This window comes from Leguminivora glycinivorella, chromosome 5 (genome assembly GCF_023078275.1).
Source record: "Leguminivora glycinivorella isolate SPB_JAAS2020 chromosome 5, LegGlyc_1.1, whole genome shotgun sequence".
NCBI classification, from domain to species: domain Eukaryota; kingdom Metazoa; phylum Arthropoda; class Insecta; order Lepidoptera; family Tortricidae; genus Leguminivora; species Leguminivora glycinivorella.
In genome coordinates, this window is record NC_062975.1 from 7,946,605 (window position 1) to 7,967,754 (window position 21,150).

At 38.3% G+C, this 21,150-nt stretch overlaps 1 protein-coding gene across 4 annotated transcripts in view; it reads right to left on the reverse strand.

The window, feature by feature from the left end:
* LOC125226075 (protein qui-1) overlaps positions 1-21,150 on the reverse strand; it is a 210,568-nt gene that overhangs the window by 57,621 nt on the left and 131,797 nt on the right. For all 4 annotated transcript variants that reach the window (XM_048129922.1, XM_048129919.1, XM_048129920.1 and 1 more), the window contains 6 exons: positions 19,364-19,523; positions 17,709-18,453; positions 17,476-17,619; positions 16,438-16,638; positions 6,995-7,173; positions 4,913-5,059 (listed from right to left, as the gene is read on the reverse strand). In XM_048129922.1, coding sequence (XP_047985879.1) covers positions 4,913-5,059; positions 6,995-7,173; positions 16,438-16,638; positions 17,476-17,619; positions 17,709-18,453; positions 19,364-19,523 — 1,576 coding nt within the window. The remainder of the gene's footprint in view (positions 1-4,912; positions 5,060-6,994; positions 7,174-16,437; positions 16,639-17,475; positions 17,620-17,708; positions 18,454-19,363; positions 19,524-21,150) is intronic.

The window sequence follows — 21,150 nt, forward strand, 5'->3', positions numbered from 1 at the left end:
CGCTCTACAGAATTACTGTACGTTTTAATTTAGTTTTTACGTCTTTCTTTTTAATCAATTTTGTAGCCACGTTACTTTATCTGCTTGTCGAATAAGATTAGTCAGTCCTAAACTAATTAATCAGCGCCCCGTCCTTTCCGATTGTCTAACAGATAATTTACTATGTCGTTTCGTATATGGTGTTTTATTTATGTTCTACTTTTTCCTCTTCCTGCTTTTAGATATCAAAATACATACTGAATATATTCTTCAAGATAATTCTAATTCACGTGCAATATTTAGGCCGGCAAGAGACAGTCTTAAAATTCATAATCTTAAAAAACAAGAGTGTGTGGACAGTTGTTAAATTGTATGGAAATCTGTGCACTCGATCTGATTTTTATAAGATTATGATTTTTCAGATTATGAATTTTAAGACTGTCTGTTGCCGCTGCCGGCCTTATTCTTAACTTGTTTTTATAACCTTTTTGAATTGGATGATAAGGTTAGGTTAATATCTGGTAACAACATACATAACATATATAAATCGTATTCTAAAGCAATAATATAAAGAATATAAGGTTAGTGCGGGCAAGACCGGCATACTTTATTTGAAACAAAGTTTGAGTGGATACAACTAGACTATTAAATTAGTCTGGAGTGATCCGAATAGTCCTATGGGCTAGCAAATTTTATATTCTACACAGCTTTTATAATACTTTGGTGAATTGAAGTAAACTTATGTGATAAAAATCACTTTTATTAAGACTCGGCGGGTTGGCCGTCCCCACGCGCTGAGTACAGAAAGACCGTCTAGTGCTCGTTGTCGCGTAATTTCATATGGAAATAAGTATCAAAATCATGTTCATTGTTATACTCTGTAATAAAAGGGAGTAATGTGATAGATATTAAACAAATAACGTTGATATTTTCAACATATCAGCATTTTTCTATTTATGATAAGATAGATAGATAGATAAATGATTTATTGTCACAACATGGTCGTTACAATGTATCCTTATGATATATCTTAAAATTATATGTAACCTATACAATACAAGGAAACTTAACTTACAATCTAGGTATTCGTGACAAGTGGACAGTCTCAGCTACGTGCTGGAGCCTCACCTTCCGGCGTGGTTTCAGCGCTGATTTTCAGCCTGCCCGGGTTGAGGTTGAGGCGGTGACACAAGACGACTACTAAGTACTTACATATTATTTAAAAAAAAAACAAGAATGCAAAAATTTAAGTTTTCAATTACCCACTAATTATATTATATATAATTTATAAGGCAAGACCGTCATATGTCCCGTAAATGAGGTTGATAGCCTGCTTTTTTTAGGTACAGACAAAAACAAAGCCGAAACTTATAATTAAAATTAACGTACAACACCCGTTTAAACTCGACTTATTTCCCATAAAGCCTAGAAAAGGTGCCTTACTCTTATATGCCGGTCTTTCCGACTAGGCACAATTTCGAAGTTACATATTTCAGGACATAAAACAATAAATTGAAAGCGTTTTAAGAGCATTAATTGTACTAGACAGGAAAAACAATTATTAAATTAACACGTTACATACATAATGCACAAATATTCCGACTGCTTCTATTTTATTTTAATTTTTTGTTGAACTCGATGGTCGAGTTCGAAACAAGAATCAAGTTTTTTGTTAACTAGTGTTCGTCCTAGGGATATCTATTGAAGATCAATGGATTAAGGATGAAAACTGGTATACCTTCGGAGGTGTAAGAAGTGATAGATATATAAATACAAAAGTTATATTCAGTAGACGGTCTTTCTGGGTAGACGGTCTTCCCCACACTGACCTTACTGCGTATATTCCTCCCTTTCACGCGAAATTGGAAATGATATACAGCTCGGTATGAAAAAAGTGTAAAGAAAGTTCTTTTACACTCCACCGAGCTTTAGAAGAGATGTTTGTTTTCCTCGAGTGAAATAAAGTAGCGTGTTATACCTGAGCGCGAGCGTATACAATGTGCACATAAATTAAGTTTCTTTATTTACCTTTTACGTGACGAAATAAAAGTATACATTTAAAACAGTTATATCTTGAAAGCTGTAAACATAAAAAAACTTTGGGTTGAAGGATTGCAACTCAACTTACTTTGGAAATTCAATCAAATTTTGTGTTAGCTGTGTACTTAGTGTACCTACTTATGCGTAAACCGTTTACATACAACTGTTTATAACACAACTGATTTCAATACACTGAATCGTTTCTTCTTTTCAAATTGGAGGATTATAAAATCCGGCTAAAGCTAAATCTACAGCATTTTTATGACGCAGAGTATGCTATAATTATGGTTGTATGTTCAACAACATAACACTGGCCATTAGAGCGCAGACAAGTTATCTCAGCCTGATTTAATTCTGCATACTTCCTTCAGATACCTCAAGAATAATTAAAATTGTGACTTGATATTTTCACGCAATGCGACTTAATTTGTTTTTGTTAAGTAATTTTTACTTTAGGTAAATAAATCCTGACTTTTAGCAATTTAAGATTTTAAATTAACTCCATAAAGCTATTACTGATATTTTGTTATAGCCGGCGGCTTTCCTACAACCTAATTTTGACAGCTCCAAAAGTTTTCCTTTCAGCAAGCCCGTTGATGGAATTAATGTCTTTGTTAACGTCAATCCTTTCTATTTTGATTGATATTTGAGTTTGTATGGAAGTTAATTAAGAGTTTATTTCTCGGCAAATTAGATTTGCATGGAAAGGAGCTCGGGGTGAGAACAAAGTTATGTTGTTCTATATACAGGTGACCTACCTAAATAGTATAAAACAAAGTCGCTAGTAAGTATCTTTAAAACTACGCAACCAATTTTGATGTGGTCGCTAGTCCTTTATAAAAGACAGGATGGAGAATTACCGAAGAAATTATAAGTAAATAGGAATATTTTCACGGTCGCGTCGGATAGAAACTTGGAAGAAACGGCGAAAGTATAACCATTAAAATAATAATAAATTGTAAGGGGAAGTCACAAAAATGTTGTTCAATTATTTTAACTTGAAATACGAGGGCGGGATGATAAATAACTAGCCTAATAAATAAAAGGGTATAAAAGTGTAAAAAAAAATATTTTATTTTTCGACGTAGTCTCCTTGTAGCTCAATGCACTTATTCCATCTTCGTTCTAAAGCTGCAATGCCCTCCTTAAAATGACTTCTTTCGAGGCCTGCAAAATACTCCTCTACAGCGGCTATGACGTCATCATTGGAGGCAAACTTCTGTCCACCCAAAAAAGTTTTGAGCTTAGGGAATAGGTGAAAGTCTGACGGTGCGAGATCAGGCGAATAAGGCGGATGGGGCAACAAATCGTACTTGAGTTCGTTGATTTTTGCCATAGCTTTAACACATGTGTGAACCCTGGCGTTGTCTTGATGAAAAATTATTTTTTCTTGGATAAGCCTGGTCGTTTTTGCTGAATACTTTCATGAAGCTTATCTAAAAGATTTGCGTAGTATTCTCCATTTATAGTTTGACCTTTGGGAAGGTAATCTATCATTAAAATTCCATTTGCATCCCAAAAGACGGAAGCCATCACTTTTCCAGCTGACTTTACAGACATAGCCTTTTTAGGAGCTGAACACCCAGATTCTGTCCACTGTTTTGATTGGATTTTTGATTCTGGCGTGTAGTGGTGAACCCACGTTTCATCGGTTGTAACAAATCGACGCAAAAAATCTGCTTTATTCCCTTGAAAACGACTCAAACATTCCTTCGAATTTTGCACCCGAATTCTTTTTTGATCGTGTGTAAGCAATCGCGGCACCCAACGGGCGGATAACTTTTTCATGTTTAATTTTTCACTCAGGATATGATGTACCCGTTCTTTTGACATACCTGTAGTGTCAGCTATTTCAGATAGCTTTAATCGCCGATCGGCCAAAACCAAGTCATGTACTTTGGAGACCATTTCCGGACTCGTAACGGTTTTCGGCCGTCCAGGGCGGGCTTCGTCTTCGACACTTGTACGACCGCGTTTAAATTCAGCCACCCAGTTTTTTACGGTGGCGTAAGAAAGTGCACATTCACCCAAAACATTCTTTAACTCTTCATGTATATCCATCCCCTTCATACCCTTCATATAAAGAAACTTTATCACAACTCTTTGTTCATTTTTGTCCATGTTGAAAACAAGCGACACAATAAATTTTCAAATAATAGAAAAATAATAAAATATCCGCGCCAACAAATTCAAATTTCGAACACAGATAGCCAGAGACACGGTAATAAAAATGAGGCAGTTTTTTTTTTAATTCTTACTTTTTAAATGGCTAAGGCTAGTTACATATCATCCCGCCCCAAGGGACCTTTATTTAGGACGAAAAAATAATTGTAACAAAGTTTACGGAGATAACTTGTTGAAAAGATTGGAACAACAAATATTTCATTAAAGGAAGGCGTTGTCTCTGGGGACTTTTCCGAAAACTAAGGGGACAACGCCGTCCTCGAAACGTCGGAGGTTAGTTTACTCGATATACGCCATGAAGTTCCGTTTGCCGTTACCGTTTATACTTAGATGTTAGGCGAGGGTTTACCTGGGCTCCTAACTGCATGGGGTCGCGAGTGGATGTCGCGAGTAAGGATGTCGCTCGACTTCTTGACCGCGCCGTAGAAAAGTTCCACATCACGGTCAAGTATTCGTATACATATAGCTGCTGCTATACAGCTGCAGCGAACGTGTTCCAGGATGAATCAGAGATAGCACACCGTCACCGTTTATAGAGGTTAGGCGAGGGTTTACCCGGGCTCCTAACTGCATGGGGTCGCGAGTAAGGATGTCGCTCGACTTCTTGTCCGGCCGTAGACAAGTTCCACGTCACGGTCTCACGGTCAAGGATAGAGCAGCGGACGTGTTCAAGAATGCATCGATTTATAGAGGTTAGACGAGGGTTTACCTGGGCTCCTAACTGCATGGGGTCGCGAGTAAGGATATCGCTCGACTTCTTGACCGCGCCGTAGACAAGTTCCACGTCACGGTCAAGGATGTAGCAGCGGACGTGTTCCAGAATGCATCGGAGATAGGACACCGTCACCGTTTGTACCTGAGAAATGAGTTAAAACGTTCACTAAAGTTCAAGCCGATAATAATCGTTGGTCCCTTTCCGAAGTATTGGTGTGATAGAAAGGGGGAAACGATTTTTAACGGCTTGTGAACTTTAGTGAACTTTTATGAATAAGGAGTGAATCTGTAGTAAAATTACTTAAATAAATAGTGTTATTATTGCGAAGAGTGTGCTTTATTGGTGGAGAAAAGGTTATCCATGAATTACAACAACCTGTATTAAATAAACTAATTTCGATGTTACTAAGAATCGAAGTGGCACTTTTCTTAGAGGCATCAAAGTAAAACATTTGTCAGGACATCTTATTGTTACTATCACAGAACATTTTTTTGCTTGAATGATTTTAAAAGGTATTTATTTGGTAAAAGGCCACGTAAAACAGTTTCTGACACACAATAGCATACATATTTCAAGCCTGGGTTACCTGGAATTCTAGGATTCAATCGCCCAAGCCCCAATTATGTGGCTCCCTTATATATTGCTCCTTTGTGACGCAATTTACGTTTATTTTTAGCATTTGTTTGATTTAACAGGTTAACTTGTAAGGCGATGTTATTTTTCTTATTCTTCCTTTAAAATATTGAGTGCGCTGAGTCTCTTGGGGGTCAACGTTAGCAATTTACGAGCAGACAAGCAGCGGCGTAGAAAAACTTAGCTTTGCATAGCACAATGAAATTTACTTCAAAGATGTGACGTTCTCCTTGCCTCTAGAGGGTCTAGCCGTACTGAGCTCTTTGTTTGAGCCTAATTGATGCTTAGACAAAGCTAAAGCAGATAAATAAACGTTTATTCTTGCCTTTTAGTATTAGGTACCAAAAGGTGACAATCGGAACACTCAAACGCAGTCTTTCTGTCCGTCTATTTCTCTGGCAGCTGTTTACGTAAATATACATACATACAATCACGCCTGTTTCCCAGAAGGGTAGGCAGAGATCACGGATTTCCATTTACTACGATCCTGACAAACCACTTTCTCTTCACACACTTTCATAACGTTTCTCATAAAATACTCATTATACGTTACGTTTTCCTATAAATATATGAGTATTTATAAGTATACCTAAACAAATTGTAGTAGATAATTGGCGGTTCGTGCACCGGCTATTGTCCCAGATTTGTAAGAACCTCTTTTTGACACATGACAGCGTCCACAATACGTAAACTCGCGCAACCTAATGAAATTTTAAATAAAATCCTGTAATAATATTTAAAAAAATCAAGTACTTAAAAACAATATTTCGCTTACTTTAAACATAATCTAACACATGTTACATTTTTGCGGATCTTCGTTAGTGAGTATTTTACGATATTAATTTAACACCCAGGATTTACTTATTACGTCATTTATTATTCATTTTTTATTTTTAAACTAGTGCTGTGGCAGAGTTGTCATTTCGATTCAAATGACATTTCACTAAGTTGATAGAAATCGTATATTTGTTTAAGCACCTCCTTGTACATGTACATAGGGCCTAATCGATTCAACCAATTCGAAATTAATCGTTAGATTTGGCAAACGATACGTCTTAGCCACATCGCAACATACTTCAAAACAAATGTGTCAAAAATGTGAACTTACAAATCTGGGACATAGTAAATAAGAACCCCTAGTAAACACTACAATATTTGTAAATTTTATAATGAAATCGGCTACAAATGGATGTGTAATTAAACTACCTACAGTAGTAGTGGTTGCAAGGAATACATCATTTACATCATTAATAGTGATTTCTTCTTCAGACACTTCCTGAACCCACAGCCAACAAAAAGTAGAACTTGCGGACAGTGAGGTTCTTAAGCTTCGAGAAGTTGCCAGCAAGTAACCACTGTACGACTGCCCGAGTAGAGTAGTCTCGAGACTCTCGAGTTCAGCAAGACAAAACCACATGACGTTGAATAGTTTCAGTCACTTACCGCTGCCAGCAAAAAGTCGAAGTTGCAGACAGTGAGGTCCTTCAGCTTTGAGAAATCGCCGGCAAGAAGTAGGTGTAGCCAAGATTCCTCGACATGGCGCTGTGTGAACGCCGCCGCTGTCCGACTGCCCGAGTGAAATGGCGTCGAGTCTAGTAGTGCGTCGTCGTCGTCTGCGCAACCTGGTTTAAAAAGCACAATCTCAAGCAGCTCAATCTTTCGTAGCTATCTATATATAATCTTAGTATAGGACATTACAACATTATTTATGAATAACAAAAAACTGAACTTATTGCCAAATTCTTTATCGAAAAAAAAATGAACTGAGTCTACAAGAGTAATTTCAAAATTAATAAACTTCCATGAAACATTAAATCACCCAACTTTACGTGAAACATTTCACCCTCTAAAGCACATGTTGCTGCATAATTCATCGAGACATGTAATATTTAGGTAGTTGCGAAAGTTGAGCTCCACGCTGGAACGCTATCTGAAGCAGCTAATTCAATTTGCAATCGCGTTGCAAAAATGAAGAACAATTTACTGATATCGGATTTTCTCTGCTGGCAGTCGGGCTCGAGTATCATGCGAGTCAAAGGAGCTTAGTTAAAGATGTTCAAACGACATTTTAAATGAAAATATACGTGACTACTTTTTACAGGAGTAAAAGAGCGCAGGTAAATTGAATGTAATGTGGTGAATTAAAAGGGAAATAAATTACACATATGAAACAAAAAGTGACCAAGGCCTCCAGTGCCTGAGGCTGGAATCGAACCGGCGTACTCTACAATCGCGGCAGATGCCTGTTTCCGTTCGGCTACCCAGGTCACAGCTGCTGAGGTCGAAATTATCTCTCATATGAGTAAGTAATCTATACAAGGACTCGTAGCACCCTCTGACCATTCTAAGTATACATTATATATTCATTCTGACTGGTTCGATTCCAGCCTCAGGCACTGGAGGCCTTGGTCACTTTTGCTTTCATATGTGTAATTTATTTCGGTTTTAATGTATATTTATAGACAAGTTGAAATATTTTCAATAGAATATAATTTGACTTGTGTTAATTAATAATGTGGGTGATTTATTTTGCTGTATATTATTTAATTTAAAATGTATTAATCATAGGTACAATGATATATCTGTCCACATCCACATTTATTAAAGACACACATGGATCGAACGCGATAAAACAATATTATTACCTTTTAGCCAACTCTTAAAAAATGGTGTATTTTAAAAAAGTGTACAAAGCGCGAGAACTTAAATTGTTGTATCCACATTTAGATTTATTCTAAAATAGCTTAGTAACGTCCTTCGCAGGCGTTTTTACTGATTTAAGAACGCTTTAATCAATGTTTTTAAATTCCGGGCTGAACCTAAACGATTAAAAAATTTAAATTATAACTTGTTATAACGAAACTTTTAATTTCCCAACCAGCAGTAATCCATTTTTAATTGGGTGGGCTGCTTACCGCCGAGATTAACAGCTTAGCGTACCTTTTTAATTATGGAAGGGAATAATTAGTAACGATCTAATAGCTATAGACGCGACAGAGTATAATGAGTGTAACTTGACTCATAACGCAAAATATTGATAAGAAAACTATATATAAGCAAATGCGGGCATCTTTCTCATTAAAGCATTATTAGAGAGACATAGTTCCTGACGGCAATGACCACCGTAGCATGCAACAGCCATTGCATGATTCCAGGGTTTGTGATTATCATTGAATAAATTTGGCTTGTTTATTAGTTTTATTTTATGCTTAGTTTGTCCATACGACGCGTCAAACTACGAATAGGTTAACGCTGCGGGCTGGACAACACTAAGGTAAACGTCCCAATAGATGACACTGACCCAATGTATGACTATTTCACAGTTTATTTAAAAAAATAAGAAATCGGTTAACAGTATGAACAAGATACAGGACTTAATCGATCGTCAGCGTTATCTATGAATTTTGTTTAGAATTTGTGAATGATAAGTTTAGTAATTTTTATTTTGTGGGGTAGTTTTTGCAAGGAGGTGCATCTAGCTGGTTGTGCGTCGTAATTTTTACTAAATCTGTTAAGAAACTGCTTTTGAAAAGTGGAAATAAAAACCAGGATTTTGAAGTTACTGGTAAAACATCATTATAAACTGTTAGATGATACATTTACTGGGGACGCTATTGCACAACACCCTGCATTTTATGATTAAGCACTGAGACTTGCCACAGGTTGTTCCTTGGGTGGCCCTGAGTCGATAAAGATCGGGAGGCATTGAGAGCCCCCCTTAATTTAGGAGGGAAGAGGGGGGGAAGGCTGGCGCCGCCGCGCTTCCTTTGAAACCATATTTCTCTAAAACTATACAAAATAGGGCATGCGATATATCATTTTCGGATAAATGAAGGACGAGGAATTTATTTTTGGAACAAAAAAAATTTATTTTAGAACAAAAATACAAAATAAAATGGGAAAATCTGAAAACGAGATTTTTTTTTATACATATTATTGCACATTTTATGAAAACTGTAATGGTTTTTTCTAAATAAAAAATATTATTTAATAGCTACATTTATCTAGTTTTAGAAAATGTATAATTTGTTCTAGAAATATATTATAGGACGAGTGATAAAAAATAATTTACATCGCCCGATAGGGTGATTTGAATGCTCATTTCAATAAGTTTTGTCAATGATTTCAGGTATAATCACTATTTTTAACACACAAAAGCCGTAATCATTGTAGTTTATGGCTATTTTAGTGATTAATGTACTTAAAATAAAAAAAAATACAAAATTTTTTAAAAATATTAAAAATGTGATATTTTTTTTTAACATTATCCTATTTTGTTCTTTCTACACAATATATATCTAAAAGCAATAAATATCAATAAAAAGCCACATTTATACAGTTTATAAAAATATATAGTTTGTTATATAAATATATTACGAAACGCGAGATAAATAATAATGAAAATGAAAATTTTAATGTACATCTTACGTTGCATTATTCGATGAGGTGAGGTAAAGGTACTACCCGCTATGCCACTGCATTAACTTCTGAGCATTAACTCCACTGAGTTCGTCTAGTAATACAGAAATATACTTATTCTAATAACGTTTACACATGTAGGTATATCACGACCCAGTACAGAAAATTGTAAAAGTCCTATAATATAGTTTATTTTGATTGTAAAATAAAATTGCATGTGACTTATATTGCAAAAAAAATGTCTCAATCACGTTCTCCTCTCCTAAAGCAGTTCTGCATGCATAGGCTTGAAGATTTTTTAGTTTACTAGCAGAATTTAGTTCCTTTGGGCCCCCTTAAATCGGTTTTACCCATCCATAAAAGATAAAATAAAAATCGTCATATTCTTCCTTTCAGTATCAATGATAGTTAGTTATTGCGCAATAGTGCCATAAAAAATAAACTAGATTCGTATTAGCATTAAACATTAATGATTTTTGAACTAAGACATTGCTTTTGTACAAAGGAGAACCTCAAAAAATGGTCTGACTAGACGAAAACATGTGTATCGGGGCTAGTACTCAAGGCTCTCAAAAAGTGTAGCTATTTTGAGTTATTCAAATAAAACAACATGAATAGTCTGAATTTAATTATGTATATATCACAACATCCACTGCATAAGCACATCAGCTCCGAACATTTAATTTAAAAAGTATTTTTTTACGGTTGCACCTTACGCGGCACTGTTTTTTATTACACCTGCATCCGACAATTTCGAGGCATGTTTCTGCAGCAACAGGCAACGTTGCGGGCAAGTAGGCTCCCAAATCCCAATTGTTACAGACTTTCGTCCAGCCACAAGTAAAAAATAATGGCAAATTTTGAATTGGGTTTAGTTGACCCCATACATGGACACCTTGATATACCTATAACCCTTACAAAAATGGTGCAAGGCAGCTTTTGTCGGTGAAATGCTGTTAATTTGGCGGTCTTTTTTGGTTAATAACTATTTTCGGCACTCGTTAACCAAAGTACAGGACGCAGATCTGGAATAATAAATATGTCAAGTAAGAATTATCCATAAATTATGCAAATCATATAGATAACTACTATTTCACAAGATGTATGTATTAGGATCAGATGTATATATCTGACCTTCTTCTTCTTCTTCCCAGACCTTGTCCCATTTACTTGGGGTCGGCCTTCCCTGTTCTCTTCTTCCATAGTGCACGGTTTAGTGGCAGGTTTGCGTCGTCTATCCCTTGCTCTCTCAGGTTTTTCCCCACCGTCGTCAACCAAGTGGTAGGTGGTCTCCCGCTTCCTCGCGTCGTCGTAGGCATCGCTAAGGCTACATTGACAATATGATCAGGAGGTCGTCTTTGAACATGCCCGTACCACCGTAGGCGCTTCTCGACAAGCTTGTCTGTTATCGGTGCAACCTTGAAACTGCCCCTGATATACTGGTTTCGAATCCTATCTAACAGAGTGACGCCTGCAGACCAACGCAACATACGCATCTCCGTGGTGTGAAGTTTGTTTAGGTGACATTTGTTTGTGGCCCAGCATTCTGACCCATAAAGTACTGCCGGTCTTATGGCTGCTTTGTAGATGTTACCCTTCACTCTTATGGGCATGCGTTTATCACACATTACGCCAGTAAGTTCACGCCATTTAAGCCATCCAGTGTTAGTCCTCTGTGTGAGATCAGCGTCAATCCTCCCATCGTTGCTTATAACAGACCCAAGATATTTAAATTGTTCTACAGTGGGCAGAATGGTATTATCGATGGTTATCTTGACATCATTTGGATTTGTAGAATCATCAAATATGCAGGACATATGCTCTGTCTTTTTTCGGTTAATTTTAAGGCCATTTGTTTCTAGAGCATCGGCCCAGAGATTGAATACGTTTTGCAGTTCTTCGGCTGATTCCGATATCAGGGCAACATCATCCGCATACAAAATATTCCACGGTACCGGCTGCTGATGCTTCCTCGTAAGGTAATCCATGGTTACGTTAAACAATAGTGGGCTAAGAGTGGACCCTTGATGCACCCCAGTTCTCAATGCGAAGCTTTTGGTAACTCCTGCAGGACAGACTATTTGAGTTGAAACATCTCTATACATGTCCCTGATTAAGTCAATGTAGGGTTCCGGAACAAGCTGTGATCTAAGCGCTTCCCATATTAGATCTCGGGGGATATGGTCAAAGGCTTTTTCCAAATCGATGAAAACCATGTGCAAATTTGTCTTATTTCTCTTTGCTTTCTCGATTAGAATCCTAATGGCCTGTATAGCATCAGATGTACTTTTGCCAGCTACGAAACCACACTGATTAGGCGTGAGCTCTATTATATTGTTCAATCTGTTGTTAAGAATCCTCTCCCAGATCTTCAGACTGTGAGACATCAGTTTGATAGCTCTGTAGTTTTCGCACTCTCGTACGTCACCTTTCCCTTTGTAAAAGGGTATAAGATGACTTTTGCGCCATGAATCTGGTATAGACTGTTCTAGAATCAGCCTATTGTATAAATCTTGCAACCACGAAATCCCATCATTACCCATACTTTTCCAGACCTCGACGGGTATTTCGTCTGGTCCGGGAGCTTTATTATTTTTCATTAGCTTTAGAGCTTTGATGATTTCGTCCGTTGTAACTTCCGGGATTGGACCAGATACATGTGGTGGTTTCGTGTGGTTGCTAGTTCTGGGGTTAGATTTGTTTAAAAGCTTTTCATAGTATTCGACCCACCTATCATTTATATCGCTGTCTTTAGTTAAAAGTTGGTTATCTTTTCCTTTTATATATTTCACGTTGCTGATATCCTTGCTGTTGTTGTTTCGCGATCTTGCTATTCTGAATATATCGATATCAGTTTTGGCCGACTCCAGACTTTCGTAAAATTTTGCATTGGATTTTGCTCGGGATTTAGCTACTTGACGCTTGGCTTCATGTTTGGCTTTTTTATACTCATCGAGATCTGAGCACTCTCCTGTAGATTGCCATTTTTTGAACGCATTCTTTTTGGCGTTAATGGCATCTTTTACCTCTATTTGCCACCACTCCGTTTCTTTAAAGGGGCCTTTCCTATTTCTGGTCCTGCCTAGGTATTTTTCGGCGGTGTCTCTACAGGTAGTCTCGAAATCATTCCACACCTCATCCGTTGTTCTGCTGTTATTTATGGGCTTAAGATGTTCTACCATGTCATGAATAAATTGTTGACCAGCCTCATCTTTTAGCAATCTCCATTTAATTTTCGAGGTTAATTTATTATTGATTCTTATAGGTTTGGGTAGCTTATACTTAGTTACTAGAATTCTATGTTGGGTTGTTAATGCTTCGCCGGGTATGACCTTACTGTCTCTATAGCTTCCAAGCTGTCTTTTTCTGGCCAGTACATAATCCACCTGCGTTGAATGCCCTCCACTGCTATACGTAATAAGATGAGCGTCCTTCTTTTTAAAGTAGGTGTTTACAATTGCTAAGTTACAACTCGTTGCAAATTGAATAATCCGATCCCCATCAAGGTTTCGGGCGCCATATCCATAACCACCGTGACAACTTTTTGCATTCGTGCTTAGTCTGCCGACGTGGCCGTTCAGGTCTGCGCCTAGGTGAATATTTTCATCCTTGGGAATGTTATTACTTAGAAGATACAGATCGTCCCAGAAAGCGTCTTTATCGTCCGCTTTACTATTTGTTTGCGGTGCATAAGCGCAGATAATATTCATGACGGGTTGTTTTTCTAACGCCAGCTTAACTGCCATAAGCCGGTCTGTAACCCTTTCCACTCCGACTAGTCTTTGGGTCAGTTTCTCCGATAAAGCTATCCCTACGCCGTTTTTGCCGCTGGTGGTTCCGTGATAGATCAATTTGTAGCCATTACCGATGAGTCTAGATTTGGACCCCTTCCACTTGGTCTCTTGTACACAACATGCGTCGATGCGTCGTCTTTTTAGGACTTCGCTGAGTTCAGTACTCCTTCCAGTCATAGAACCGAGGTTCCACGTTGCTAATCGCAGTGAATCGCATGTATTGCTCCGACCGTCGCTTAAGGGGGACGCCCTAGTATTAGTGCTCTCTCTCTTTCTTTGTGCTTTCATGTTTGAACAGGGAAATGAAGATTGGCTGTATGTTTTTACGGCCGGCTGCCGCCTGACGCCAAGACGGTAACCCTCTTGGAGAGTTTGGGTGCCGCCGTTGGAAGATTCTCATCCGCCGCCAACCCTACTACGTCACCCCGCCTGATGCCGTAGCTCTAGCACAACCTGTTACTCCATCATTTGGAGTTAGCTTGCTACTAGGATTTGCCCCTTCCACCTGCTCCGCCGTTGTAAATGGACTCCATCTTCGCCTTTGCAGCCGTTGAGGACTTCACCTGTGACCCTAGGCAAGGGTTCCGTGCTATACCCCACGGGACTGGGTCCCTGACCGAACTCCGCCACCTGCACATTCCGGCCTACTAGAATGTGAGGTGCCCACCCCCACGGCAAGGACGCGCCGGTCAGGAGTTACCCCAGTGGATAATAGGGGAGGTGTCCCTATCATCCCTGGGGCCGGGTTAATGGTCTGTTATTAGCACAGACCAAGGGCAATGTATATATCTGACCTATCATATCAATCGATCATTTCATGTAATATAAATAGTTAAATTCAGACTATATAGGAGTATGTTGTTTAATTTGAAGTACTCTAAATAACTACACTTTTTGAGAGCTTTGAGTACCTTTACCTCACCTCATCGAATCATACAAGCTGACCCGTACCGTACATCAAGATCGCCCTGCCACGTCACTTTCATTATTTTTTATCTCGCGTAATATATTTATATAACAAACTATATATTTTTATAAACTGTATAAATGTGGCTTTTTATTGATATTTATTGCTTTTAGATATATATTGTGTAGAAAGAACAAAATAGGATAATGTTAAAAAAAATTATCACATTTTTAATATTTTTTAAAAATTTTGTATTTTTTTTTATTTTAAGTACATTAATCACTAAAATAGCCATAAACTACAATGATTACGGCTTTCGTGTGTTAAAAATAGTGATTATACCTGAAATCATTGACAAAACTTATTGAAATGAGCATTCAAATCACCCTATCGGGCGATGTAAATTATTTTTTATCACTCGTCCTATAATATATTTCTAGAACAAATTATACATTTTCTAAAACTAGATAAATGTAGCTATGAAATAATATTTTTTATTTAGAAAAAACCATTACAGTTTTCATAAAATGTGCAATAATATGTATAAAAAAAAATCTCGTTTTCAGATTTTCCCATTTTATTTTGTATTTTTGTTCTAAAATACATTTTTTTTGTTCCAAAAATAAATTCCTCGTCCTTCATTTATCCGAAAATGATATATTGCATGCCCTATTTTGTATAGTTTTAGAGAAATATGGTTTCAAAGGAAGCGCGGAGGCGCCAGCCTTCCCCCCCTCCTCCCTCCTAAATTAAGGGGGGCTCTCGATGCCTCCCGATCTTTATCTACTCAGGGCCACCCAATGAACAACTGTGCCAAGTCTCAGTGCTTAATCATAAAATGCAGGGTTCCCATACAAGACATAGCAATAGCGTCCCCAGTAATTAAACAATTGATTTAGTAAATTGAAAGTAGCTTATTTTCCTTACTTTAGTATTTTAAAGACATGTTATTCACTGGAACAAATTTTTAGATTTTACTAGTGTATGACACCCGCGTCATTCATTGGCACAAAATGTAATTTCACAAGTTTTTATTTTGACAATAAATTAAGGAAGTATAACATACGTATAATATACCCTGTAAAAATAAATGTTCTATCTATCACGTGAGTAGTGTCTGACATGGGTGTCATACACTGTTTTACTATGGATATAGAGTGAATGACAGGTACGTATTTACATGTCATTCATTAGGTCTAAAGTATAGTGTCATACACTGGTTACAGATATAGATAAATAAAAGTAAAAATGCCTCCAAACTCTAAAAATATAGTTTATATGACGTATTAAAGGCATTAGACGAAGTATCGAGAGGGATAGCTGTTGCTACAGCAGCTAATAATTACGGAATTACCGTATCACACTGTCATACATTAGGACAGCCAATTTTTTTTTTCCATAGTCATATATTGGGACATACGAGTTTTCGCGTGTTATCCATTGGTACAATTTCAGGTCTCAAGGGAAACTGAAATTATAGAGAAATGTTATTACTATTATACAATGTAATGTTTCACTGACATAAAGGAAGGATTGGTTCATAAATTTGCATACACCAGTAATCTGTATGGGTGACATAATAAGTAGTTTTCATAGAAAATGTCTCAAATCCCTCCTAATAGTGTCATTCATTGGGACGTTTACCTTATATTTTGACCTCGCGACTGCTTTTCATAATTTAAAAACAGTGGGCGCTGCGTGGTTAGCTTAAAGCGTCTCGAGAAAAGAAGATCTACCGCACGAGGGGTAAACTATTAGCAGCTTACCAGGCTCCTGTGTTTCCGAAGTATCCGTATCATCAGGGTCCTGCAGGAAGTTGGCAAAGTGTAGTGCAGCCAGATCAGAGTGTGCATCTCTGAGCGCGCTTTGCACGCGCACGTAACGCCTGCGCGCGCGCGCCCCGGCCGCCGCGGCCCGCCAGCGCCACGTGCTTCGGCCCGACACTACGTTCTCTGCTATTAGAGGTTCTGAGAATGAAACGAGGTTATTTATGAAGTGACATTACTTTTTTTCTTAAAAATCCGTGAGCTCTGCCTTCCCCTCTGGGAAATAGTCGTGATTGTATGTATGTACTTTGTCCTACTCAGGTTTTTTTTTTAATTTACGGCCAATGGTATCGAAAATAAATCGTAAGAAGCCCGATCGTGCAGCGACGGTCGGGCGAGGGTCCTTGTGTAAAATTGTATCAGCAGTGTTATTAGCGATTTCCATGCATTGTCATGCAATTGTTGCTTTATAAAAATAGCTGCGAGGCTAAAATATAGAGAGAGAATATGATTTTTAATCACACACACAATACGCAAATAATCAATTAATGTTCAAAAGACTAACATAAAATACATAACACGACAAATGGCCTCATCTCAGCATATTTCTGGCATTAATGTTTCTTTAAACAAAAAGTCATTTTTGGCAATGTCTTATCGTGCTTTGATCTTATATTTCAAGTATATTAAAGTTCAAAGCAAGCTGTGTGTGAGCTATGAAACCTGTTAGTGAAATTTCCTACCCCCTAAATTAATTTATCAGTACGAATATCGCGGCAACGCGTGCGTCGCGGAATACCTAAATCCACTAATTGGAACAGATGTCGCTTGCAAATTTATGCTTAACTACTACTAACATTCAAAATCATGCTAAAGCTGTGAAATTATAGGCAAATACACCGTTAAATTATTTAATATCTTTACGTAAAGTGTCCTTGTTAAATATTTCATAAACTGACACAGAATCCAAAACTTTTAATGTCACAAGATACAGGCTTCAAAGCTTCTTAGAAAAGTTAACGTCAGATTGTCACTTACTCATCATATATTTGGCGACACATAAAGTAGAAAAGTTAAAGTTGGCATCCTTCAGAGTTATGACCGCGTCGCTGTTGCTCGTAGGCATGAGAAGTTCCAGCAACTCGAGCTCCGTGAGGCCGAACTCCGAACAAGTTATATAACCTAAAATCAAGACCAGAATTAATTGCATCTAAATAAATTAGGAACACGAGCATGTATAGTATGTGTACAGTGTAGATTAGATTATTTACCTGCTAATTTACTAAAGGCTTTAGATCCGAAGACGGCTTCTAATTTATCAAAGGCACTGTCTATGTAATCTCCGTAGCTGTTATTCTCTGATGTCTCAGCTATAGCGTCGAGGAGATGGTAGCATTGCTGCACCTTGAACTTCTCCTTCTGCGCAGGAGTCAGCTGCAGCTGCTCGAGTGGAACTGCGCTCGTGCACACCAGGAACACGTTCCGAGGCAAAGACATCGGTAACCATGACAACCCTGTCACTATGTCGCACTCCAGCGGATTCACTCTATGCACGTTATCGATAAATATAAGCAAAATCTCATTCTCCATGTCCTCGCATCTCCTCAATAAACTTTGAAACCAATTATTAATATACAAAGGATCGAAACTGGCGTCTTTTGGCAAGTAGCCTTCCGGAATGTTCAAGATGATAGATATTTGTTGGCACATAACTCGCAAAAGTTCCAAATTGTAGGCCGATCTCGGGGTGGAAGCCGAAAACCTTATTATCCTTAGAACAGGCTTGGGGAAAACTTCCTCACATTTGTAATACAAATGTGTCAATAAAGTACTTTTTCCAGAAGCGTCCGGTCCATAAATTAAGACGGGAGGGTGTCGCGTCCGGTTTTCGTAGTTTTCTTTTGCGTTGCTTAGTATACTCTTCGCTGCATCCTCGATTTGCTTAACATTTACCTTATACTGACGCCTATGTTCTATACATATTCTAAGATGAGTGATGTGCTCCAAGAAAACTTCCTGAAACAAAATAGACGGGACGTAGTGAATTTATTGATAAGTTATATCGGCGGCTTTTCAGAGAACTTCAAATTGACTTGATTGAGTTTAAGCCAAACTTTATCAATTTGTTTACGTTTGGTGGTAATAAATTCTTTGTTCAACAGGGGTTAACCGAGTTGGGTCGGGAATTCCGATAAACTTAATACGCCTGGCGGCAAAGACAGTAATTAATAATATTTTTCGGGGAATTAAATTTAGCTCCTTTAAGTGATACTAATCAGTCCTATTGCAAAATAAATAATCCATCAATCAATTTAGGAAAGTTGTAAATTAGCTTAGCTTAGATACTTTGACAAAATAATTTCTGTTTTTATCAATATTTGGATAGCGTAAAGCATTCTTCAAAAACTTTGCTTTCGTAAAACTAGTATCGACGTCAATATCCTGGAATCAGTTGCCAAAGTTGACCCCAGGGTGGGACGTCCGTGACATAATGCAAGGAAGAGATTGGAACTATTGGAAGTGTAGTACCTGGATAGTCGTTTTGCTTCCCTTACCCTGGTTAGGCTCGGTGTTAGTGTTTCTTCGTTGTCGGTCACTCTTTCGTAAAACTGGTGCACACGCCAAGGCAGTTGCAAAAGTGGGCTCCAGCATGAGATGTGGCAACTTATGGAAGTGGTTGGGAGTTTTGTACCTGGACAGTCTTTTTCCTTCCCTTGCCCTAATCAGGTTTAGGGCTCAGGCTATTGTGGAGCAGTACACTGACGCAGGCTTGCACTGCCTCCCGAAACAGTGCCAGTCTATCCTCGTTGTCGAACTGTCTTTAGCAAAACTAACGTCTACACCGTTCATAGGATCAGTCACTAAAGGAGCACAGGCTCTCATGAGTTGTAAGATAATGCCGCGAAGAAACAATTGGGAGTGTTACCTGGACAGTCTTTTTCCTTCCCTTGCCCTGATCGGGTTCAGTGCTCAGGCTGTCGTCGAGCAGTGCGCTGACGCACGCTTGCACCGCCTCCCGGAACGGCGCCAGTCTCTCCTCGTTTTCGGACGCAGCGTCCGTCCGGGACGACTCAGCTGATGACGACCTGTAATATTATCTGTATCAACATGTATACTTTTTTACCTGTTTATCCGCAAGGCTCATTTAGATGGCGTGCGGACGCACTTGCGATTTCAGATAACTTGTGAACTACTGAGGTTATATTCCGCTTTATAATTATACTCACCACCCCCTTTCTTCCCGTGGGTGTCATAGAAGGCGACTATGGGATATGGGTTAAATTGTGGCGTAGGCGAGAGGCTGGCAACCTTTCACTGCAATGCCACAGTTTCGTTTTCTTTATGAACCTATTTACTCTTAAAGAGACCTGGATTGCCATGTGGGAACACAGACTCAGGCAGGCCCTGAAGCTTTAGTAGTTTCATGTGCTCTGCCTACCCCTTTATGGGATACAGGCGTGATTGTATGTATGTATGTATGTATGTAATTATACTCGCATGCGAGATATCGTGTCGTGTAAATCAGCCCTTAGTAATAACGGCCGCGTATTCCCATAAAGGGTCATTTTACTTTACACGGCGCGAGAACTTGTACATACTTTCAATACGTTTTGGTATTTGATTGGTATGCTCAGTACCAGCCCGACACTCTTTAAAAAAATCACTGAAAGAGTACCATCTGTTTTTTTAACCACATTGTTTTTTAGCGGCCATAGTTGTGAAAGCGGACCCCAGGCTCCCATGAGCTGTGGCAAATACCGGGATAACGCAAGGATGATGATGATGATTGCTTTTTGGCACCCCTTTTATTACCACTTAACGCCTAGAGCGGCCGCTCCACTCGCTGTATCCTAAATCCGGCCCTGGGTGTTCTGAAATGTATCTAATCTCCTTCGCCTAGTACAGTTTAGTTCGCCTTTGTATAAATGATGTGTGTGTTCTTTTTTTCCTGTTATATATGTTCTTATTTTTGTACAATAAAGTGTATTACTACTACTACTACTAATCTCAACAGACTGCAAACTGTGCAAGATTGAACATGGAACAAGAAATACTTAGATACTATTACGTACCTATATCAATGTACTTATGTAAAAGTATAACGCAAATAAAGTACGAAATAATAATTTGGAAAAGTATTCTGATTATACGAACGTAAGTAATAATATCTTATAAAGTCACTTACTCAAGCCTAATGATATGATTTTCAGGTAAAGTGTCTTCTAATTTTCTTCTAAAGCGACTTTAATTCTACAAGACAGTTGGCTCGATTCGATCATCAGGATAATGTTAAATAAGATATGTCAAAACGCTTTAGATATGGGTCGGATCTGTCCCTGTCTAAAGTGATGATTACATCTTTAAAAATTATAAATTGAAAATAGATACCATACACTAAAGAAAAAGCGATCAAGCCCACTGGTGGCGAAGCCGGGAATCGAACCCGGGTCTCCAGCTAACGCGGCTGACGTGATAAACCGCTACACCACCCCGACCGCCGAGGTACCCGTCGAAATTTCTCTAGTGTATGTTATCTCTGAAGGCTAGGCGCCTTTGACCAGTACATTTTGTATAGGAAGGACGTAAGGCGCGCCGCCAAGCTCTTACGTCTTTCCTAAGGAGCGAGCAATGTGTGCTCACTAAGCGAGCAATGTGTGCTTGCACCTCCTATATGAATCCTTTTGCAGGATTACGATATAGCGAGAGAGATGG